Source organism: Biomphalaria glabrata, chromosome 11 (genome assembly GCF_947242115.1).
Source record: "Biomphalaria glabrata chromosome 11, xgBioGlab47.1, whole genome shotgun sequence".
Classification (NCBI taxonomy): Eukaryota; Metazoa; Mollusca; class Gastropoda; family Planorbidae; genus Biomphalaria; species Biomphalaria glabrata.
Window position 1 is genome coordinate 7,773,322 of NC_074721.1, and position 25,825 is coordinate 7,799,146.

Here is a 25,825-nt window from a genome sequence, read left to right on the forward strand (position 1 = left end):
CAGACAGACAGATTTGATAAAAGCTTTGTAATAATTAATACCCAGCATAAATCACACTAAAAAGATTTTTACTGTGAAATCGCTTTGAATAATGGAGATGTATAAGTTGCAACTCATTAGTGCACGACTTTCGGTATAACAATAAGGCAGATGTCACGCTTATGAACAAGCAACGCATTAGATGCGATTTTTTTTTAATAACATGAGGAAAACATGTATATTAACTGCGAATTTTATTTGAAAAGAAATCTATCAATTAATAAATCTAGATCTATAAGCTATTAAATAGAATATGCTTTACTAATTGTATGCAGACTTCAGAAACTTCTTTCACTAAAAGAAGAAATATAATGGTAACACATTGAGGGTTTTATTCTTTAAGATCAGAATGGAAGAAGTTCTTGAGCGATTCAGCCGTTTTAGAAATAACAAATAATTGAGTCAGGATTTTGTGATTTTACCATCACAAAGAGATCCAAGACACCGATAGCAAGGACAAACAAACACAAAAACTCTTTTATTCCCCCTAGCAATCAAATCATTAAACAAAATTCAACTATCTGATATAAACTTTTCACAGGTAAATTTATGAGTGAGAAAAATAGACAAAGTAGTCTTTTTTGGGTGTCATTCAATATTGAAAACGCCAATTCTAAGCGCAATATAAAAGGTATTGTCAGCTTTCATTTAATACAAATGTAATAATAAGGCGAATTTTAAGTTCCATTACTTTATTTACTTTAATAGTCACTGGCATATAAATATGTTTCTAAATCTGTCTCGATCTCTTAACAAAAATCAAAAGCGATATTCTTTTAATTGGATCGTGATTTTGTAATTAGTAAAGAATGAATAAAATGCAATTTTCACATGTTATCCTTATCTTTGCTCCGACTGGGCCCCCGCCCAATCCGTTTCGCATAGCGCCCCGCAATTGGTAGGGCCGGCCCTGTCTCATTGGTTCAATCCTAACACATCTACACAATATAACAATAGAATTAAATTTCAAGGAAGTGACCCACTTCCTAGTTGGCAACTACTTAAAAGAACACAAAATAGTTGAAGAATGGATCTGTTATAAAAAGGTATCATTAGCTGCATACATCCACGTCATGTGCAGTCGTGTAAGTCTTTAGTATTGAAACGTTTTTTAAGCATTTAAACTTGTCCTTTTGCAAAGTTATTAGATCTAGATCTAGGTATTAAAAGATCTTTACAAAATTACATTATATAAATAATGAAAAATTATTTATTTCTTCATATTTTACAATTATTTATTTATTTTTTCATATTTAATTTAAAAATATGAAGAAAACTACATGTAAGTCCCTGTGGCATTTCATTCTTTTCCCTTTGCAACGTCTTGTGTGACTAAAGAGGCCAATTCTTGATACGTAGCTGCGATCACAGGTTAAGCATCAGTAACCAACAGGGACGGTTGTAATTTCACATCTGTTTCAACTAGAGATGTGTATGGCATCTGCAATCCCTGTGTCTCAAAAGACAATGGATGCGCCCAGATGAATCACTGGTTTTAGTTTCTTCTTGAGTGTGGGCAGAATATGGCGTGGCTAATCTAACCAATTTTGCCACAGTTTGTGTATCTGTTTTAGGGCCATCTGATAGGGCAGCTTTCTTTCTCATTCTCTTGTCAAAGGCGGCTTCGTTATAGACAGACAGTCAGAGATGTATTATCTTATATTTTAACTTTTTCATTCAGACAAGCTGTTTCTACTGTTGTGTTGAAGTCTTTTGTTCCATCATCTCTTACACCAGAGGTTCTCAACCTGTGGGTCGCGACCCCCTTTGGGGTCGATTGAAGATTTGCCAGCGGTCGCCTAAGACCATTGAAAATATGGATTGTTTTTGTCTATTCTTCTATTGCTGTGTGGATGGGGGTCGCCGCAGAGTTGGGATTGTAAATAGGGGTCGCCGAACTTAAAAGCTTGAGAACCGCTGTCTTAGACGAAGACTGTCGCTCTGAACTTTGAATGCTGTCTTCTTGTAACATTGATTCTGGCTACGAACAAATTATAATTGTTTCTTATGTAGCAACCTAAATATTATTAAATTAATTTCTAAAATGCTTATAAAGAGATACGAAAAGAATACCATCATTAAATATATACAAGGTTGTAAAATATTAGTAACTGTATCTATTATCTACAGATCTCCATCAGATACCACCATACCTTGTAAACTTGAAAAGTGTGCAACTTCTTTAAACTCGAGTTTACTTTTCTAGTTTTCAACTGTACAACGAATTGCAGCGCAAACATGAACTGTACAGTTTGTAGAACTCCAAGCTCATTATATAGCAACGTTACAGCCTCGTTTAACGTTTGATTAATTAATTAAGAAGCCTGTAATAGACTTTCACAGATTATCACCACTTGTGCTTTGAACAGCTTTAGTACTACGTACAGTCAAACATTAACAACCACACCATGGCATCGAAATCATCCGCTACGACTACATCACCTTCAAACAATGCGATTTCCGCATCAGTAGTCGCTACAACTGATAGAGACACGAAACAAATACTTTTAACTGCAGCAGTTCCTCTATGCGTGAGTCTTATTGGCTTATTGATAGTGGGCCTCTTTAAGCAAAGACGTGCTAAGCTAAGAAACTCTACAGCACAAAGAATGGAAGATACCAAAATAGAATCATCAATCATTCGTAGAAGAAACAGTCTTAGTGTAATAAAGAAAGAGACATTGACCAGGGATGTGGCAGATCACTATGCCGACCATGTATATAATCACACTGAAAACCGAAACTCCAACTATATCAACAGTTCTATGATTCAATATACCATCTGTACTGAAGTCAATGTGGACAAGCGAGATATACCGGTGGATACGTACGACAGGTACGTAACTGAATGCAACGTTTCACACCTGGAAACTACTAGCCAAACTGAAGCTACTGTATCAAGTGAGAGTGACAGAAGTAATGACAGTGAAACAGACAGGAACGGCCTCAAGACTCAGTGTCACCCACAACAATTAGAAGCTATAGCTACTGCATCAAGTGAGTGTGACAGAAGTAATGATAGTGAAACAGATGGGAACTATCTCAACACTCAGTGTCACTCACAACAATTAGAAGCTAAAGCTACTGTATCAAGTGAGTGTGACAGAAGTAATGTTAGTGAAACAGATGGGAACTATCTCAACACTCAGTGTCACTCACAACAATTAGAAGGTAAAGCTACTGCATCAAGTGAGTGTGACAGAAGTAATGACAGTGAAACAATTGGGAACTACAACACTCAGTGTCGCTCACAACAATTAGATGACAGCTGCTGTGAAATCACGACACCCTATCAAAGCTTACAAGATGTCACTTATTACTTCAGACTTTCTTTATCACAACAAGATAATATTCATACTTATGAAAAGGTAAAGCAGTAAAAATTAACTTTTTTTACAAAGTTTAGATCGACTGTCTATCTAGGTTTGAGTTTGAGTTTAGGCACATCGGCACAATTTAGGCCATATCGTGCCCGTAATTCTTTAAGGATCACTCTCCCTTTATATAACAAGGGCTAAATTCTATACATTTGAATCATTAAAAACAAGGTCTATTCATAGTTAAAATAGTAAAAGTAGTAAAAATGTAACTGTCTATCTGGTACAAATCTTGTACACGTTATTTCTCCCACTTCCCATTCTCGGATACACATTTAAATGACATATTGAGTATATTATTAACTTTTTAATAGCACTAATTTTTTTAATCTTATTTTCAATTCGCCAAAAAGTTGTCTCAAGTAAACTTCATAATTCCTAAACTTGTCTGTTTTCCTTTCCATTAAAAATGAACCTTGTGAAATGAGACAAGTCAATTTGTACTAAATAGCAGATTGTCAAAGAGAACCAGTTCGTTGTTGGAAACTCTAATGGGTACATACGTTACTAAATTGATTTTTTCCTTGTATCTTAACATTCAATTTGTTCAAGCGAAAAAACTAATACATTTCTCATGAAAGTAAGACACTACTTCGATCTTCAGTTCTCAAACTTGCTGAATTCAGATGTCCAAATGGTTCGAGGCAAGCACGACCCTTTTATGAACCATGTGACCCGAGAAAGGCTTTTATCTCGTGGCCAGGATGAGAAATAGTCTCTTCACCGATCTCTCTGTCAGGAGGCCCCCGTTCTTCCGAACCCCTGCATGAATTCCTCCTTTCATATGTGGCCGGAAGCTCAAGCCCCATGTGGGGGCCATCCTTATGCCTATGCTGTCCCATCGTACCCGTGGGGGGACCATCACCACACGTATGTGCCCCTTTGGGAAACGGGCTGATGGGGGTTTCGGACTGGTTTAGCGAGCCTTTTCCATCCCTACCACGTGTAATGTAGCCTCGCTAGAGGATACGTGTGGTAGACCAGTGAGAGCTATGTTTGCTACCGTACTTCGCCTATCCACTTTCCCGGATGGACGTTTCCACGGAGGAGCCACGCTGAGGCGACAGTAGCTGGAATTTCCTCCGCAAACTTGCTGGAAGAAGTGTCCTACACTTAGCGTTCTTATTTTCATATCTAAGTGTCATGGGTTGTTTTTTTTAGATATACTTACACTTGTTCTTGTCCGGACATAAATCTTTGCAAACTTGAAATATATATATTGCTTAATAATAAATATATTTAAATAAAATTATTATCATATTTTTATTTAAAATTATTTAGTGTTTTTTAAAACCAATAATTGAAATAAAGAAACAATAAATAACTGATTAAGACTTATAATAAATAACTGATTAAGACTTATTTACTTGAAAAACTTATAACTTACACATACGGTATTACCAAATTTAAATCAGAATTTCAAATCAGCAGACGCAACCAAAAGTGATTCATAAAAACAAATACCACTACAATACTGTCACAATTTTCCATATCCTATATTACTAAATTTTTTTATTGTAAGTAATTTTTATAAAAATTCTTATTACAAAACATATGGCGGGCCGATATAGCTTAACAATAATAGAGTTGTACGATTGGAAAAATATTTATTGATTGTTTTTCTTTAACACAACCTCTCTATATATAGCATACTCAGCGCACAATTGTCCAATAAAAAGTGATTCAGTTGTAAGGATTAGAAGTGTTCCTGCGCTGCCTGTTCAGAAAAACTGAAAAAAAAGTGCTCGAGTGTCGAGCATACACGATAGAAGGCCGATTTTTTTCAGCATTTGTCATCGACAATAGATGATTATGCATATCCGAAGTTTCAAATTGATCCGAAAATCAGAATGGTGAGTAATAGCAAGTTCTATCTGTTCGAACAGAAAAACTGTAGAGCTGCTTATATAAATAGAATCCCTTTACAGCGAACAGCTTTAATGATGTTTTCTTTCTTATTTTTTATATAAATAACTGGAAATATTCATACGTATATTGTAGGCGTGTATTTCTACATGCTATGGTAAATATTCTCTTTAGAATATTTTTGGGTTTTAAAGACATTTAGCTTTTTAAAAAAAGGGGGCTAAACTTATTACGAATAATAAAGATTTTTTTTTCATGAGAATTATTATTATTAACATCATTGTTAGATATTACATTTTAATACATTACATTACTTTCTTTTGTGGTCGAACAAGGGAAAGAAATTGTACTATACAGTATTACAGATGTGGTGTTATTAGCTGAATTAGTCCCCATTATGCTCTGAGTAGAGAATCAATTCGTCACTTAAAAGTTTGAAACTAAAAATATATAGCTGTGAACCCTTCTATCTTCATTAGTACTTCGCTGGCACAGTGATTGGTGTATTGGCTTGTGGAAGCATGACCCCCTCAAATTTGAATTAAAGTCGTTAAAACAAATTACAGATATAAAATGCATTTAAAATGCTATCTCGGTAACTTTAGCTAGTTGTCACCTTCTCCCCCCCCCCCTTTACCCTTTCCAACTGGTCCAGGCAAGTGATAGGATCACAATGTATTGAGAAAGCTAAAAGCATGGAATTGCGCTAAACGAAAACTATTTGTAAAATATTTGTTGGTCTAGTCTAGATCTATTACAAATTTATTTACATGACTTATCCATATTAATTGATAAAACTACATAAAATATACGCTTTTTAAAAATATTTTTTTACATTTTTCTGTTACAAGCTGCACTTGTCATTTTTTTCTGTGATCTGTGACCTTTCAGGTTTATTCTACAAATATACCTAGCATTGTACATTTACTTCTAAATTTAATATGACTAAACCAAAGCGATAGACTTTTATACATTTTATCATGATTTATTTCTGTTGTTTTATTGGCACATTGTGAATGGTGAAGTAAACAAAACTATTTTGTAAAAAAATATTTGTAATCTCACGCATGTATTTTTGTTTAGTCTAGATCTATTACAAATTTAATTACAGGACTGATCCAAACTAATTGATACAATTATACTTTTAATATAAGATTTTTTTTTCTTAAAATATTTTTTTGTTTTTCTTGTTTTCCTTTTTGAAACTTGACTTTGATGTTTCTTTGCTATGAATGTTTGTATCATTTAGCTTTTTGTCGTGTGTATATGTGTGTCAGTCTTTTTTGGTGAGCTAAAAGGTGGTCGACATAACAGAGGCGCCCAACAGAAACGCTTCAAAGACGAGCTTAGGCGTCAACTTTCCTTGCATGCGGCCTCAGAACGAGACAGCTGGAGGTCACTCTCGAAGGCCGCGGGATACACATTTGAGAGCAAAAGAAAATCTGCTGCCGAGGACCAACGCAGACGGCGAAAAGAAAATCTAAATCGACCACCTGCGGACAATGGTTATATTTGCCCTGGATGTGGCAAAATATGTAGGTCTAAGCTGGGACTGCGCAGCCACTGGAAATACTTCATTCCTCACTAGTCTTCGGACTCGGAAGACTAGCCTTAGTATGCGTGTCCGTTTATAACTTTTTTCTTAAATTCTAAAACTAAATGGAAATAATATAACCAATCTCCTACTTTATATAACATAATAGATAATAAAAATCTGAAATTTTGCAATTTAACCATTTTCTGTTAATGACGTCAAGTCTGTCTACGGTCTCTTTCTATTTTTCCCTTATAACAATAAAAAAAAAGGTCAAAATGGTCGAAGTCTCACATGATTGTGAAGCCATGTAAATATAGAATACCATGTGATCGAAGCAATGCATGTATGAACATAATACAAGTCTTTATCCTTCTCCATTAAGTTTGTGCCCCGTGAGAACATTTACTTTATCTCTGTGCAGCTTTTCTAACAAATCTGTTGGAGGACATAAATCACATGGCTAAGGAACAGAAAGTTTTAACCACAATTAAATTTTATTAGAGATTAAAGAGTGTTTTTTTTTTCTCGTTGTAAAAGCAAATAGCTACACAATGATATCAATGAATTCACTGAAAAAATATCTTTTAATTGAATTTAATATAACAGCTTTTAACATGTAAATGAAACACAGAAACGGAAAATTATTCAGATTACCTAAAACAAACAAAAAACATAAAAATATAGTTTGTATACCAGCTAAAAAAAAACAAAGACGAAAAGGACACAAAGAGTTGCACGTAAATGAAACATGATCAAATTGAAGACATGACCTCAATTTATAAAACGTGACCTAACTTTTATAAGACGTGACCTAACTTTTATAAGACGTGATTTAACTTTCAGCTTATTCTCAAAAAGCCGTTTTGGGTTTCTGCAAGTGATTTTGTTTTACTAAACTATCTATGGTTGGATGGTTTGGAATTACGTAGTCTATTTATAATCACCAGTGACAGCATCTTAAGGTCCTGTAATCTATACCCCGGGGATGACAAACACCTACCTAAGAGGGAAGCTTGTGTAGCCTATGTTGCCAAAAGTACATCCGTATGTTACCGCATTCCAAAATATAGAACATTAGTTAAATTTAAAATAAATCTAGATACACATTCTAGATCCAGATATACAACTTTTTTTAATCATGTATCCATGGCAAGATCTATAGATGCATCTGACAAAGTTCGTTTCATTTTTTTTTATTGTCAGTATTTCAAATGCCAAAATTCGTTTTGATAAAAAAAATCTGCCTTTTATTTTGGCCAGGCTAGGACATCAAGAAATGTCGTAAAAATACTCCAAGACGCCAATCTTCATGATTACCGTCACTTGATATAAGGATACACTTCCTTAGCTCACTTTCTAAGATGCATGTAAGTCCGGCCCTGCTATTTAGTGACGGGTGAATACTACTTGTTCTCCCCCACCCTTTTTTTTTTTTTAAGTGTAACTGTATCAGTTATACAGAAAACACTGAATATCTTCAAATACAAATACAAAATTTCATAAAACACTTAAAAAGACACACAGATAAAGGCACATTCCTCGTTCCATATGCTAGGACACATTTGTACAAAAGCTCCTTCTTCCATAGCGCTATTGGAGCATGGAATGGGTTGCCTGAGCCAGCCAGGAAAACAAGTGAATTGGCAGAGTTTAGGTCATTGGTTAATATGCATGACTAAATGCATGACGCGTATGGCGTTTTCGATGAAACAAAAACTAACCAATTGGTTTAATTATTAGTCGCAATTAAATAATTTTGTTTTATAATTTAAGAAATGGGAGTTAAACCATTCACTATTGAGAGATATTACAGTGATTATTTTCCGTTCTTCCCCTTAGATAAGCTTTGTTTTTAAATAGTATCTATCTTCTATATATATAATTCTCTTCATGGCTCAAGAGTTTGAACACGCAAGCAAGAAGTAAAAGAAAGATCACTCTTTAATTTCTGCAATTCGGACGAACTAGAGTTAAGCCAGGAAAAAAAAAGGGTGGGGGAGAACAAGTAGTATTCACCCGTCACTAAATAGCAGGGCCGGACCGTTATGACCAAAAAAGATCACTCTTTTTTTTTCTACCTCACGTACCGGCGAAAAAAAAAAGAAAGGGGGGGGGTGGAAAACAAATAACCTACTCTGTATTCACCCTTTACTAAAAAGCAGGGCCGGAAAAAACCGTTGTGGGGCCCTAAGCGAAACGGATTTCGCGGGCCCAGTTTCTGTATTTATAAGAATAATAAATGAAATTTAAGAGTTAGTATTTGAAAAAAAAATCGTTTTTGCATTTTATTCATTCTTTACTACGTACAGAACTACTTTACGAACCTTGCGTATAGCGAAGTCATACAGTATATCATGAACATTTTATTTCCTACATAGATCACGCTCAATAGCAAGAATTACCAAATATTTCAATCTATCAACGAGAATTGTTGACCTCAAGTAATTCTTCATTAGTTTCAGGCGCGAGAAGCTTCTTTCACCAGATTACACAATTACTGCTAATGCATAAAGCCGTTTTTATTTATCGCGCGTAAAATTGGCGTCTTCCATATTGAATGACACCCCAAAATGACAATTTTTGTCTACATATTTCATGAGATTTGTATGAGTTTTTAAGAGATTTTTTATAATTTCCGGAGATTTCCATGACTTTTTTCCTATATTTTGCAATTTCATGAGATTTCCAGGAGCTCCTGGTAAATCAGGCGGTCGCGAAAAATCTGTTACAAGTTATAAAATGGTTTATTTGAATAATTTACACCTAGAATTAGCGCGGGTCCTATATAATTGCGGGCCCAATGCGCTCACCTAGGGCCGGCCCAGCAAAATAGAGGCGTATGCTAGGCCGCCGGTCGACTAGTTATATTTTGCTTGTTCTTATTAATATCATCATCATCATCATCGTCATTGAGGGAAAGGCCAAGAAATCTGTTATTATATTCTAAATATGTTTCAAAATTACTTTCCTTATATGCTTAAAATAAACATGAATTTATGTGCATCGATAATCTTAAAACTGAAAATTATTTGATTTAAAAAGTCGAGTAATTCATTAGTCAGACATGAGGGAGTCGTTATTCAATAAAGACACATAAACAGAAACAAATTGAATAGTAGATTGATTAATCTCCCATTTTAGTTAAGACACAGAAAAGGACACATATTGGCTCTTTACAACTAAAGATGTTACCCAAGATACGGACATATTATTAAAGAAGTACTTTACATTAAAAGCAAAATTCCTAATATATGTTATAATAGCATTGTATTCTAAATATCTATATTTTTTTTGTCATTGAAAAATAAAGTAGAAAAATATTGGATATTGGAAATTGAACCTACACCAATGCAAGTTCCAAGTTCTATCAACTCAGCTATACAATCAACTTTCAATTTTAGACATGTTAGCTTCAAATAAATGATTCAACATTTTTCATAAAATTTTATTTGTATCTTCTAACTTTAATCCATCTTTCAATTTCCCAACAACAAATAACTTAGCTAGTAGTAGAAATTGGAAAATGTGTATTTTCTTTAAGAAGAAGACACCTAATGACAAAGTACATAGGCATATCCAGGAGAGGGTAACTGTAAGTTTTTAATGCGTGTTGAAAGGGTGAGATAGGAGAGGAATTTAAAGATGGAGTAATGTAAAGGAAGTTATTACAGATATATTAGTAATTGTTACCCAAGATTAAAAGCTTCATAAGCTACTATATATGAGTGTGTTGGTGTTTAATTAAGAGTCTCATCTGCTCGTAACAAGTGGCGCTGTGGTGATTATTATTAAAGTTATATTTTTGTCGTTAATTCATCTCTGGCGTCTCTTGAGTTATTGAAAGAAGTATTACTAGTACGTTCTGTGTCAAGTATAATTCCAGTAAGGAGTTCAAAACAATCACAACAGGCGCCCACCGAAAAGGTAAAACCCACGTATTCCTCTGTACATAGTTGATCTCCTGTCGACAGACAGTAGAGATATTAAAGCCCAGAACTAGCGACAAGATACTATTGATAATAGACAATGGCGCACAAGGCTGAGGTAGCAACATTAAAGGGAGAGGGGAGGTTGTTGGAGCTTGAAGGATCGGAACTAAGATAACACGTTCAAGAAAGGATGATAGAGAGGGAAAGATAAGCAATGGAAAGAGAGAAAGAAAAGGAGAGATTAGTTTCGAGATTAAAACCCTGCCAATAAAAACCATGTTACAAAACTAGTCACCGAAATCCATGAAATTGAAACCTTCCGCCAATGAAAACTAAAGCAAAAACCAAATTCCATGATCACGGCCAACGGGTTTTAAGGTTAACCCCTCCCTCCTTACAATAAATAAAACAAAACAATACTGCAGCCACCAACTTGGGAAATAGATTGGCTGTAAACTTTTAATCCTCTTAATGTCATATCAATTACTTAAAATGGTTTTACATTCCTAAACGGACAATAGAGAGTTAAATTACCGTTAAGTTATTTCCGCCCTGCTACGCCTGGTAGTGTGTAGACATGAATGTCTGGCTTGAAATAAACCGTTAGCTAAGCCACTAGATGTGTTTCTGTTGTTGTTTATACATAATAATGTGATAAATTAATAAGTTAACAACTAATTTCTCAACAATGCTGCAATGTAAGTATGAAATAGCTTTTTATTAATTTGTTTTAAACAATATAAAAACGAAACAACTATAATGCAAAAAAGGAGTTTTGATCTACAGACAAACTCGTAGACGGCCTCTGTAAGCTAGTCATACTCACACATTATGTTACACATGCTCTTACATTAATCAAACTTTTACTGATTAACGAAACTCCTTTTTTAAATGCAGTTTTATAAGCGTTAATACGTTATGTGCCTATAATGTGCACTATGTGTAAAAAACAACAACAGTTGTACACGACATCGGGTAGTTTAAGACCATGAATAGCATTTTGCATTTACAAATACAGCTTTTTAACATTCCTGTTGTCAGCTTGCGAATGCTTCATGGGTAGAAACAAGTGAGGGGCCACTGTAAACGGATCTCTAAGACATATCTAATGATTTTCCTAGTTTATCTTTTTTTTTTTTTAAATTACTAGATTACTGACCTCACAGGAAGACTCTAATTAAAGAGGTTCTAATTTTTCAAATATAATTATAGATAGATAGATTTTAGATAGATTTTAGATAGATAGATTTTAGATAGATTTTAGATAGATAGATTTTAGATTTTTGATAGATAGATTTTAGATAGATAGATGACAGATAGATAGATAGATAGATAGATAGATAGATAGATAGATAGATAGATAGATAGATAGATAGATAGATAGATAGATAGATAGATAGATAGATAGATAGATAGATAGATGAAAGGGTGGGTGGGTGGATGGATGGATGGAAGGGTGGGTGGACGGATGGATGGAAGGGTGGATGGGTGAGCGGGTGGTTGGGTGCTTATTACCGGACGTTGGTAAAATAAATGAATGCTTGGTGAAAGTGTCGGTATTTGCCACATTGTTTTTCACCGTCAACCCGCCTCTGTGGCTTACGTCACCAGCACCCCACCCCAACCCTTTAATGAGGTATAAGATATATAGATAAAAAATAAAAAAAAGAAAAGCTATCTATCTTTCTATCTATCTGTTTGTCTAATATGTTTTTTTAATCTATCATTTTTTTTGATTAAAGCATATCTTGAAAGAAGTTCATAAGTCGAATTATTTATTGCTATAGTTTCCCTTTAAGACCTTGTGGTTTATAGGGCAGATGATGTAAAGGTCATCTGTTTCTGTGGCCTACGGTTAACGAGGGTGTCATGTGGCCAGCACAACCACCAACCGCCTTTACTTTTCTCCAACTAATGTTAGGTACCCATTAGAGCTGGGTGGACTCAGAGGCGCCCGAAGATCCCGAAATTAAAATCCCAGTTTTCACCAGGATTTGAACCCGATACCCCCGGTTCGGAAGCCAAGCGCTTTACCACTCAGCCACCGCGCCTCCTATTAATTGCTATACATATCACAAAATTTTAATAATGAGCTCGTATAAGAAAATGCGCAAATTATATGGAAAATATCTACTTTTTCTAGACAGTATTTCATTTTCTCCATTTTTCTTAATTTTTTTTTTTAAATCTATTTATAGATACTTCATTTAGACTTGTTATTCTAGTGTTGTGTGGAAGTCTCTTGTTCAACTATCTTTCAACAGAAGACTGCAAATATCAGCTCTTAATGTCGAGTTCTTGTTACATCACAGGCAGGTACGAATAATTTAATTTTATGTTTGGTAATCCATATACTATTATAACAATTGTATTAAACAAATACCTTTTGATAAATGGACTAAAATTGTATTTGAATGTATTTTTCAGGTCGCCATCAGATGACATCTTACCTTGTAGCATTAAAACATGTAGTACTGCCTCGCACAATTGTGTCTACACTGGAAGTGGACAAGACTTTAATTATTTGGTTTTTAATTGTAGTTCAAGTGTTAGGTCAAATGTGAATTGTACATTTCGTAGAACATCGTGGTCACTATATAATAACTTTACAGCCTTGTTTAATGTTTGTTTAATTAATGAAGCGACTTGTGATATACTTACACTAAAAGTGTCTAATTGTGTTTTAAATAGTTATAGTACTACGTACACTCAGGTATCTACAACTACATCAAAGGTATTCACATCATTAGGAAGTATTACACCATCAACTATAATCAAACCAGGAACAGATAACACAACATCATCTCTTTCCTCACTGTTAATGGTCAATACAACATCAGGATTAGAATTAATTCAAATGACAGGCAATAAAAGTCTTTTCATCGGACTAACTGCAGGTTTTGGCTCTGCTAGCATTGTATTTATTAATGTCCTTATTGTGGCCTGCTTGTGTTATAAAATAAGAAAATCTAGAACTACAAACTCAAACATTAGATCTTTTCAGACACCTATACTTGTTATATCAGAATCCCAGAATTCAGACTCATATAGTCTAGAATGTACTGCTGATCTTACGTATCATCAGCCTTATGAACAAAATCAAAAGAATTGTTTTGCTGTATATAACAATGGCAATAGTTCCTCCAGCCATTACTCTAAAGTAATTGATCTACCAAAAAGTGAGATACTTACTAACGGAGTTACGTATTTGAATACTTTATCAGCACAACAGGCCGCATCCGTTGATGCCATACATAACAGCTATAGTACAGCTAGTCACGAGTCCGTTGAAGATGAGAATAAAATACGCAGTAATGTTAACGGATTGATTTCAGAAAATAAAGAACTCTATGGAAATAAAAGTGAAGCTCAGACTCCGGAAGTAAATCAGTACTCAACACTTTTTGATGTGTCTAGAGAACGTACTTCAGAATATAATGATCTTTCTAACGTCAGGCAGATAATACAGGATGGTCAAGATACTCGAGACCTGGTATGATTACAGGTCGTGTCCATTGTGTGTGTTCATAATACCTAAACAATCAGTCATGTGAGGCGCGTCCATGCTCAGTTAATGTTTACTGTAATCTTGTTGAATAAATCCAAAATATTGGTAGTTCTAGTGATGTTATGTATTACAATATTTAAAGACAAATAAATTATAATATATTTTAATGCTATTTAAAAATAGTTTTAAAAAAAAGCATATTATTAATAACAACATACTAAGCATTTCCTAATTCCCAGGAGATTTTCAAAGTATGCATCATGAGATTCAAGACACAAATTAGCACGTCTCAACATGTTTTATAAAATTTTGAAGGAGTCATGTGGTCTGACTCCAGACCTCCTTTATCTTGGCCACTCTATAAATGTACTATCTATAGAAGCAAAGAAAACACTGATCTATCACGAGATCTCTTAAACCCTCGTACGTATCCACATCAAATTTTGCACACAGGTTCCCTTTACCTCCTGTGTGCTCACTAAAAACGTTTTTAGACGTTTTTAAAAATAGCACGAATTCCGTATTTTTAAAGCAATATTTTTCTTTTTCCCTATAACTTTATTTATTTTTAATATGCCATACGCCATTTCCACTTCCTATTATATGTTGTGTAAATAAAAAAAATATACTAATAGCAATAAAAAGATAGATCTAGACTAGAGTCTTTTTCCTTTTTTTTTTTTTTTTTGAGAGAGAGAGAGAGAGAGTGAGAGACAGAGAATGTAATAGTACTTTGTAATATTGTAAAAAAAAAAACATAAAAAAAAAATTAATCCTAATGGTATTGAAAAAATAAATGTAGAGCTATTGTCATTTCGCTACATTTAAAAGTGATAAAATAAACAATTACATATAATAAAACACAAATTAATATTTATTTTTTTTAGAGAACAAAATACCAAGACAAATGTAAAAATGGGAACGGGAATGTGTATGAAAGACTTACTTTTTGTTCTGAGGGGGGGGGGGAGGATTAAGTAAAAGTGCTACTAAAATTAATGGGGGCCAAAATAGGAGAGCGTGTATGTGTCGGTGGGGGCATTATAAAGCGGATCTTTCCAAATCAAGTCAAAAGTCTATGTGGGAGAAATTACGATGTGCTGGTAAAAAACAAAATGGAGGTTCCAGAGAGCGAAATATAGAAATTTCATTGTAACAATTACACTACTTCACGGGCTAAAAAAGTAGATAGGTTAATCGTTAACAAAGGCCCATATAATAATTTATTAAAATACAAAAAAGAAAAGAAGGGGTGTGTTCCGGCCATAATAAACATTATAAAGCCTGGGAACAAATCAAATTGCATAGCTGGTATGTACTGCTAGTAGTAAAAGAAAAGTTGTCAGTTTTTCTCTTTTGCTGCAGATTTTGTCTGCACGTTTGGTACAAATGTCGTTTTTAAATTCCCGCCATTTCAATTTGAAATTTTTACAAAATTTTTTTTTTCCAATTACAATCACCTTACAAAGAAAAAATATGTGACAATCTCCTTACAAGAAGTCTTTTGCACAGCATTAGCATGCTACTCGTCAGCACAGCAGGAACATTTTTAAACCTTTTTTATTTTAAAGTGGATAAACTCTTCGGCGATTGGCAAGGCAAATGTCAACTTATTTTTACAAAGCTGATTATTAACTCACTCCGTCCATCTCTTTTGAATCTTTTGAACGTAATTTCTCACACGTTCCATTCTCGGTTCTAGTTGACGTTTTGCAGAATTATTCATTGTTAATGACATCACAGGGTTCAGTCAAAAGATTAATCAATTAATGAGTTAATCAATAAGGGGTAATAAATTAATTTTTTGTTGTACATAGAAAATGTACGAAGTATATTACCAGCATTGATTTCCGCACTAAAGCCTTGGACTTCACTTTTGTTTAATTAGTTCTGAAGCTATACGATGAATTAGTATCCTGATATACTGTTGGGGTGAATAAGAGAGAGAGAGAGAGAGAGAGAGAGAGAGATGCAATTTACAGAGTTTTTGTATTTAGATGAAGCCTCAAACTCCTATATGTGATGACCCTTATATATAGTTATGAAATCGAGCCTGGAGGAATGTGGTTGAGTTTAAGTAGGTTACGTAACCACGTGAATTTCTCTTATTTAGGGTTAACGAAATACTCGACACTATACCCAAAAGTATAATCAAATGTAGGTTGTCATATATCAATATATCACCAGCTTCATATGGCCACCGTAAATGTATGTAATTGAAATGGGACTTTCAACTAGATTACATCAATTAATGAAAACGTGATGGAACATAGAAACACTACCTAGAGGCAACAAAGGTGCCAGGCCAATATATAACTTGATTATCCAGACCTTAAATTAAGTGGTAAAATTGAGATCAATACATCTGTATCTTTGTGTGTTTTAAATAAATGAGATTTGCTAACGGTAGAGTTCTTGAATAATATTCTGAAAGCAGAAAATTAAGGATCATGGTAGAAGAGATCAATTCAAGACGTAATATTCATAGTCTGCAAGCTTTTTTTCCCTTTTATTTCATTATGTGTTTTCCTCAAATCGTAATATCAAAAAGGTCCATATGTTAAATGCTGTATAGTGAGCAATAGTTTGTGTTGGAGTCTATTTGTTATTGAGTTGTTTGAAGTTAGTGAGTTGTACAATTATTATATTTATGAAGTATAAATATGAAGTATACGTATCTTCATCTGTTTACCAATGAGTTGAAAGTGCTACGCTTAAAGTACTCCACCTTTCTTGTAGGAAAAACTCGAATGTTTCAGACCCTCTTTAAGAAATACAGAGTATAACGTCCTAACCAAAACAGAATTATCGTGATAGTAGCCCAGAGCGCATACCAAACGCTCACCAGCCCCACACAGGCTCTAGCTTTGAATAAATAAATACAAAATGAGTAACAAATATGTTGGTCCTTGCCAGTTGCTGTTTAATTATCATTCTATGCATGTATTTTTGGGTTACTTTTAATTACTAAATCTCACGTATACACACGCGGAGGGGTGGTGGCTGGGCGTTAAAGGGGAAGACTGGGATTTTTACGTTAGGGCGCTTCTGAGTTCAACCAGCTCTCTCTATCTCTCTAACGTCCATCGTGGTTCGATGATGACCACTTTTGTCATGCGGAGGCTGAGGTTTTTGCAATGGGGTTTTGTGCCTCTTCATGTAGATGGTGAATCCAATGTGATCCGGAATGTTCGGCTGAACACTAGACAGGTTAATCCAGCTGGAGTTAGTGTCGATGACCTTGATTTTTTTCTCTGACGTTTTTCTTCCTGCCAGCGCTGTTCTCTTTTCCTTAGCAATTTTCGCGTCAGTTTTCACATCAATACGCCATGATGCTCTATCATGTGCTTCCGTCTCCCAGGTGGCTGGGTCAATGCTGAACTCTTTCAGAGAAGCTTTGAGGGTGTCCCTGAAGCGTTTTTTTTGTCCGCTTTGTAAGCGCTTTCCTTTCCTTAATTGGCCATACAGGAGTCGTTTAGGGATGCGGTGGTCTTCCATTCTGCAGACGTGTCCTGCCAGCCGCAGCTGGGACTACAACAGGATTGTGTGGATGCTTTGCAGACCCGCTCTCCGAAGAATTTCAGTATTTGGTATTTTTTCTTGCCATTTAACATTCAGTATTTTTCTTAGACATGTCATGTGAAACTGGTTCAGTTCTTGTGCATGTTTTCTTTATACTGTCCACGTTTCTGAGACATAGAGCAATTTAAAGAGGATCACAGCTTGACAGACCCCTAGCATTGCGTTTGTGGGGATATCTCGTCTGTTCCAGCTCTAATGGATACCTGACATTAGTTGGAGAAAATTAAAGACGGCTGGTCGTTGTGCTGGCCACATGACACTTTCGTTAACCATGAGGCAACAGAAACTTATTACCTTTACACCACCTGCCCTATAGATAGTTAAAAAAAATAACGTCTTTGTCTGTCATTACTTACATCATTGCTATACTAGAATTTAAATTTCACATACAAAGAATGTATCATTTCTATTATGTAACTTTGTATTGGAAGTCCAATACCCTATACATGGCAAGCCTTTCAACGCAAGGAAACCGACTCTTATAGGCACGTGGAATGTAAGAACCCTGAATCAATGCGGTAAACTGGCCCAACTTTTAAGAGAGTTTGACTCTTATCGGCTGGACATCCTTGGGATCTGCGAGATGCGGTGGACGTCAAGTGGAAAAATTATCAATGATGGCAAGACAATAATATATTCAGGACATGACAAGGAGCACATTGGTGGTGTAGGAATCATCATGTCTAAAATAGCAGCTTCAGCGCTAATTGCTTGGAAGCCGATCAGTGACCGCATCATTACAGCTCGACTCCAAACAAAGCAAATTAAAGTCACTACCATCCAAGCTTATGCCCCTACAGAGGATGCAGAAGATACCATCAAAGATCAGTTCTATAATCAACTACAAACCACTCTTGATGAAACACCTACTCACGACCTAATTCTACTGATGGGAGATTTTAATGCCAAAATCAATCCCAACCGAACTGGCTTTGAATATGTAATGGGACCATATGGCTCTGCAGAAAACATCAGTGATAATGGCGAGCGTTTGATTTCTCTCTGCGCATCCAACAGCCTTTCAATTGGAAACACATATTTTAAGCACAAACAAATACACAAAAAAACATGGCGATCACCAAATGGGGAAACCTTCAACGAGATAGATTACATTTGCATCTCCAAACGATGGAGGTCATCTCTGTTAGACGTGCGGACCCGCAGAGGAGCTGATATCGGCTCAGACCACTACCTTGTCAGTGGCAAATGTAAGCTCCGATTGAAACGCCAACCAAAACGAGCCACACGACCCCGCCCATTTAATGTAGAGAAGCTTAAAGACGGCAATACTGCAGCACAGTTCCAATTGAAACTAACGAACCGCTTTGAGGCTCTTGCAGATATATTGACCCTTGAAGAAGAGTGGGCCAACTTCAAAGATACCACTATTGGGTGCGCAGAAGAAGTTATCGGAAGGAGGCGAGGTTCATACAAGGAACGGTGGATACAAGACAGAACATGGAAATTGATAGATGAGAGGAAAGAGGCCAAACGTAGACGAGATCAGAAAAATGAAACACAGGATCGCAGCCTAGCGGAAGAAGCCTATAGGGAAGCAGATCTGAAAGTAAAGAGAAGCTGTCGGCAAGATAAACGGGACTGGATTGAGCAGAAGGGACAAGAGGCACAAGCAGCTGCAAGCAGAAATGACACAAAAACCCTCCATCGTATTGTCCGAGATCTCACTGGAGCAAAGAGTGGACATGGGGCACCAATAAAAGACAAGCAAGGCAAAACTTTGTTAACGAAAGAAGAACAGGATGCAAGATGGGTAGAGCACTTTAAAGAGACCCTTAACCAACTGTCGCCAGACATAACTTACATATTCAAGGACCCCTCTCCAGACAATGATCTCAAGGTCAAGACAGACCCAATAACTGCTGAGGAGGTTACCATGGCCATTGCAGTGCTAAATAATAACAAAGCACCAGGACTAGACATGATATCAGCAGAAATGCTAAAATATGGGGGACAGTGCATTGTTAACAGAATGACTGATCTCTTAAATCTCTGTTGGCGAACTTCAAAAGTCCCAGAGGACTGGCAAAAGGGAGTGATTGTAAAGCTTCCAAAAAAGGGCAACTTGGCAGACTGTAACAACTGGAGGGGCATTACTCTCCTCTCTGTCCCAGGCAAAGTTTTCAGCACTGTTTTGTTGAGACGGCTTCAACAGTCTGTAGATGAAAGGCTCAGAGAAGAACAAGCAGGTTTCCGAAGAGGCAGATCATGTACAGAGCAGATTTTCGTTTTACGAAATATCATAGAACAAAGTTTTGAGTACCAACAACGGCTAACGATCAGTTTCGTGGACTTCAAAAAAGCGTTTGATAGTGTCCACCGAGAATCACTATGGAAAATAGTTAGAGAATACGGTATACCAGAAAAATTCGTCCAGATCCTACGACACCTTTACAGTCAGTCTAGTTGCTGCATTAAAACAGAAGAGGGAACAACAGAGTTTTTTACAATCGAGACAGGTGTGAGACAGGGGTGCATCTTATCTCCCTTCCTTTTCCTCCTAGCCATCGACTACATAATGAGGAGAGCAATGAACCAGACTGCCTTTGGTATTCCATGGCATGAACAACTCCGATTGACGGACTTGGACTTTGCTGATGATGTTGCACTACTCGGGGCTACAAATAAATGCATTCAAGAAATGACGGAGAGCCTAGACAGAGAGGCACCCAAAATTGGCCTCCGCATAAACTTGGATAAGACTAAAATTATGCGAGTGGGATATAAGGCAAAGGGTGTCCCCGTCAGACTTGGCGAGTCAAAGCTTGAAGAGCTGGACAAGTTCACGTACCTTGGCAGCATCATAACAAATGATGGAGATGCTTACCATGATGTAGCGTGCCGAATAGGAAAGGCAGGGAGCATTTTCCAAAGGCTGCAGCCTATTTGGACTAGCCAAGCCATTGGACTCGAGACAAAAATACACCTTCTCAACACAATCGTCATTCCAACTGCTACATATGCATGTGAGACGTGGAAGTCATCTGTCAAAATTGAGAAAAGACTAAATGTGGCTCAACAGAGATGGCTGAGACGGATTTTAGGAGTCAGTTACACAGACCGGATCTCAAACAAGGAAATCCTTTGCCGAACTGGGAGTCGAACACTTAGTGAGGTTGTGACTGAGCGTCGCATGAGGTTTGCGGGACATGTTCTACGTCAAAATGAATTACGCACACCAAGAGTTGCGATAACATGGAAGCCAAAACGAGGAAAGCGCAAACAGGGACGTCCTCGTATTACCTGGCGACACACCTTCATGGAGGACCTCAGAACAGTGGACACCAGATGGGAAGAGGCTTCAGACATTGCCAGTGACAGATCATTATGGAGACAGCTTGCCGCCCAATGCGCCGAACGGCGCGGGAGGACCTAAGTCTAAGTCTAAGTAACTTTGTATCACGTCGACTACATCGGTTACATAAAGTGAGTTTTATTTAATTTACGGTATTTAAAAATGTTTAATGTAATGTCTTTTTTTCTAACAAAGACACCAATAGATAACATTAATGGCATTGTTGTGACACGGTTACTATGTCTGGCAACCGTGACACACGGTCAAGTGTGGGGTACCGGGTAGTTGGGTGTGTTGTAAACAAGAAGAAGGAAGTCATCTAGTGGAGTTGTTCTGTATATAATGTTAGCCTTGTATATGTTATGTTGAAATACTTCACGATTAAAAGGCACTTGATACTTAAAGAGACTTGTTTCTTCACAGACATATTTACACTATCAAAAGTAATATTATAAAAAAGATGCTATTGTACATTACCATTAGTAATTGTTTCGTTAGACCTAATAAGCCTTGATTAAAATCTCAACTACTTACTATTGAAGCTTTTGTTTCATTACAACTATCATTTTTATTTTGTTTTGTGTGTTGTTTTGTGATTTTTTTTGGAAGATATCTTAATTTTGTTTTTAAAATAATATTGAAAAATAGAAATAAATAGAAATCCTGCACCAAGGCGATACGTTCGCTGATGAGAAATTTAAAGTTCTACATTATGTTTGGGACAACAGAGGTATAGCATTCGGGAGTAACATGCTTTGTAACTTATCAACCAAGATGGCGTCGTATTAAACAACTGATTTGTCAGTTACAGCAAAAATTCATATAAATTTAACACCATGAGCGATCGAAGAAAGAATATGACTGGAATGAATTTCTAGAACTTAAAGGTCGCATCATAGTTGATATTAATATAAATTAGCTAATTAAACTAGCTGAACAATAACAAATACATTTATCAATTTAAATATTATTTTTGAAGCTTAATGTTATCGTTTAAAATACAAAAACAAAAAAAAAAAAGAATTTGGTTTTATTCCAAATAAATATCTAAAACAACAATACATTTCCAAAGAAACGTAATTAATTTGATTGAATCACACCTTATTTTACTAATATTAAGAAATACATTATGCAGCTTGGGGCCTTGCAAAAAAGTGTTCTATTGGTCTATTGGTCTTGAGCTAAAACCAATTACTCTTCAAAGACATTTTAAAATATTCCTAATATTTAGAGATAATTAATTAGACCAATATAAACAATTTCAGATTTATTTATTATTAGATAATAAATTGATATATATTTTGAATTACTTATTTTCTTAGATACTGGCAAAGGCGAATAACTGGCGCCTAGACTAGTAAGCTTCTGGGCAGGAGTGAAGTGGCTTTGTTAACTTTGGCTGTTTACAAATATAGGAGAAGGAAAACTATTAATTTAATAAACAGATAGATTGATACCAGCTAACTATATATATAGATTGAGATAGAGAGATAGAGAGGGAGGGAGGGAGGGAGATTGAAAGATACTCAGCTAGATAACTAGATAGAAATAAATTAGATAGATAGATATGGCCTTTTTGTGTTCAGTTCAAACAATTGTTGTAAGTTCATGCAATTTTATAAATTACATGTATTTGAAATAGGCTCATGTACTTTTGTTAGGTACGCGTATTTCTCAATAAAGTCACGTTATTGTAATACAATATTTTAGTGTAATATACACCCTCCACTACAACACCTATCAAGATATCTATGGCTTCCTGGTCGTGCGGTATGTCGTTCGGTTGACTCGTTTGTCTAGTGCTCATTCCCTGCCCGCTGTCATTCCCCCGTTGTCCTTCGGGAGGTTTTGATTTGGAAGTAGATTATCTTCAACTCTGAAGGAACATACGAACATTCGAACCATGTAAAACAATTTCATCTGTTTAAAAAAAAAAAGTATTTGTGTTGCAGTATACATCATCGAAAACATGTGTACGTTTTTAGATTTTCTGCTAAGTAAACAATACATGGTTAAATGTGAAGCAATTATACAATTTTAATACTTAAATAAATAAATAAAATATAAGTTCTAATTAAAGTGAAATAAGAATTAATTTTCAAATATCTAGACTTCTGCTAATCTATATATGTGAATAACTGTAGGGGCCTTCCATCGGACTATCTTTATAATCTAATCTAATGCATCTATCTATTAATGTTCAATTATCTATAGAATACGGTAAGATATCTTTTTAAAAAGTTAATAAAAAATATTTATTTTTACATATAGATCAAAACTTATTTATAAACTCATAATGGCATATTCGCAATCTACTTTTATACATTATTTCATTTACCTCATTTTCTCCAAAAATCTTAAAAATATATATTTTATAAGCTTGTATCAGCTCACTTCGTGCTGCTAATGTAGTAAAAACGCTTGTACACACTATTTCTTAGATCAAGCTGAAATTTCGCACAATTATTTCTTGCAACTGATAATTAATTATTTTGTTTGGTATGTCGAATAAGGGAAATAAATAGTACTTAAATGAAGTGGTGGTATATGCTGAATTAGACCTCTTTATAGGTCGCCGCCTTAATGTAAGTTTTAAACAAATAGCTATGCTATAGTCATAAGTAGGCTGATTATCATAGTAGTTAGTATGTCGGCTTGAGGAGACGGTAGCAATGAGCTCGAAACCAGGTCGCTCCTTTTTTTTTTTTTTTTTTTTTTTTTTTTTTTTTTTGCAAATGCTTTTAAAAAACCAATTACTGTACATTTAGCTCAGATATCCCTTTCTTTCTTTCTTTCTCCCCCCCCCCCCCCCCGCCCATTTTACCAACTGGTTCAGAAAAGTGATAGGATCATAGCGTATTGAGAAAGCTAAAAGCATGAGTAGAGCTAAACAAAAACTATTGGTGAAAAATATTTATAATCCCACAGATTTATTGATGTTGGTATATATCTTTAACAAATAAAATTGCATGACTGATCCGAACTAACTGATACAATTACAATTACACATTATATAAGATTTGTTGTTTATTTTTAAAAGTATTTTTATAGTTTTCTTGATAGACACTTTATTCAGACTAGTGCTTCTAGTTTTGAATGAAAGTGTGTTGTTAAGTATTCATTATAAACTTGTTTAAACTTATGCGCATATCGACATTTTTCCTAACATCTTGAAAATCTATTTGTAGACACTTCATTCAGACTTGTGCTTCTAGTGTTGTGTGGACGTCTCTTGTTCAACTACGTCTCAACAGAAGACTGCAGATTTCAACTCTTATTGACGAGTTCTTGTTACATCACTGGCGGGTACGAGTAGCTTACTCTTATATTTGATAATCTATGTAACATTCTAATAATAATATAAAAACAAATACCTTGTAATGAATTGGCTAATACTGTATTTGAATGCACTCTTCAGATCGCCATCAGATGCCCTCTTACCTTGTAGCATTGAAACATGCAGTGCTGGATCGCACAATTGTGTCTATACTGGAACTGGACAAGACTTTAATTATCTGGTTTTTAATTGTAGTACAAGTAATAGGTCAAATGTGAATTGTACATTTCGTAGAACATCATGGTCACTATATAATAACTATACAGCCTTGTTTAATGTTTGTTTAATTAATGAAGCAACTTGTAATATAATTAATCGAAATGTGTCTAATTGTGTTTTAAATAGTTATAGAACCACGCCTACTCAGGTATCTACTAAAATAACCACAAAAATATCTAATTTAAAATCAACATTAATGACCTCACAGGATACCACATCACTGAATGTTACTTTACAATTTTCATCAAATAGTGTAAGTGTTGTTCCAATAATCAGTATTTCGAACATTAATGGGAAATCTAGCACCAGTGATAATAAACAATTGATTGTTGGTCTAATAGTAGCACTGGGAATTAGTTTGATAGTATTTATAATAGTGGTTCTCATATTGTGGCGACGTTATAAGCTAATAAACTGTACAACGCCAAGAATGGAATCTAGAAACGCAGTACCAGCAAACAATATGAACATTTTTAACTTATTGAAAAAGAAAAGCGTTAACCGAGATGTTCAGCCTGAACAGGATCAGAATGCCAACCATGTTTACAGCCACCCAGACAACCGTACATCTACATATGTCAACCATTCTGTGATTCAGTATACCAGCTGTACAGTAGCAAGTGTGGGCAGAGGTTCACAAACTCTACCCGATGACACAGACGAAAGGTATGTCTAGGAATGCACGTTTTCTGCTTTGCAGCCAGCTACCAAAAGTAAAACTACAACATCACGGAAGTGGGAAAGAGTTAAAGACCATCAGGATAGCTAAGTGTTGAGTGTTGTACTAATTTCACAACTGCGAACTGAAGACCGCTACTGAGGAACCACTACACAAGACCAAACTGTACAAGATGTCACTAATCACGCTAACATTCTACGTCATAAGACAACATTCACGCCTATTAAAAAAAAAAACTCAGTAAATTCAAATTTGATTTTTATCGGCGCAAAAACAAAAAGGTGAATACTCAGTTTTACTTAGTTTATGGTCTATCTGAAAGTCTGTGTCCATCCGTCTGTTTTATTTAGATTATAAATTGTTACGTGCTAAGAATAGGTGCAGTGGAGCTTCTTTTTGGTCTCTTTACAGGTAATCATTATGCCTTTAAAACTTAATC

At 35.3% G+C, this 25,825-nt stretch overlaps 1 protein-coding gene across 1 annotated transcript; it reads left to right on the forward strand.

The window, feature by feature from the left end:
* Positions 1-11,146: 11,146 nt before the first annotated feature.
* Positions 11,147-14,860, forward strand: LOC129921753 (uncharacterized). The gene is made up of 3 exons (XM_056004425.1): positions 11,147-11,446; positions 12,947-13,064; positions 13,176-14,860. The coding sequence occupies exons 1-3, from the start codon at positions 11,437-11,439 to the stop codon at positions 14,245-14,247; spliced, it is 1,200 nt and encodes a 399-aa protein (XP_055860400.1). The 5' UTR covers positions 11,147-11,436; the 3' UTR covers positions 14,248-14,860.
* Positions 14,861-25,825: the final 10,965 nt, after the last annotated feature.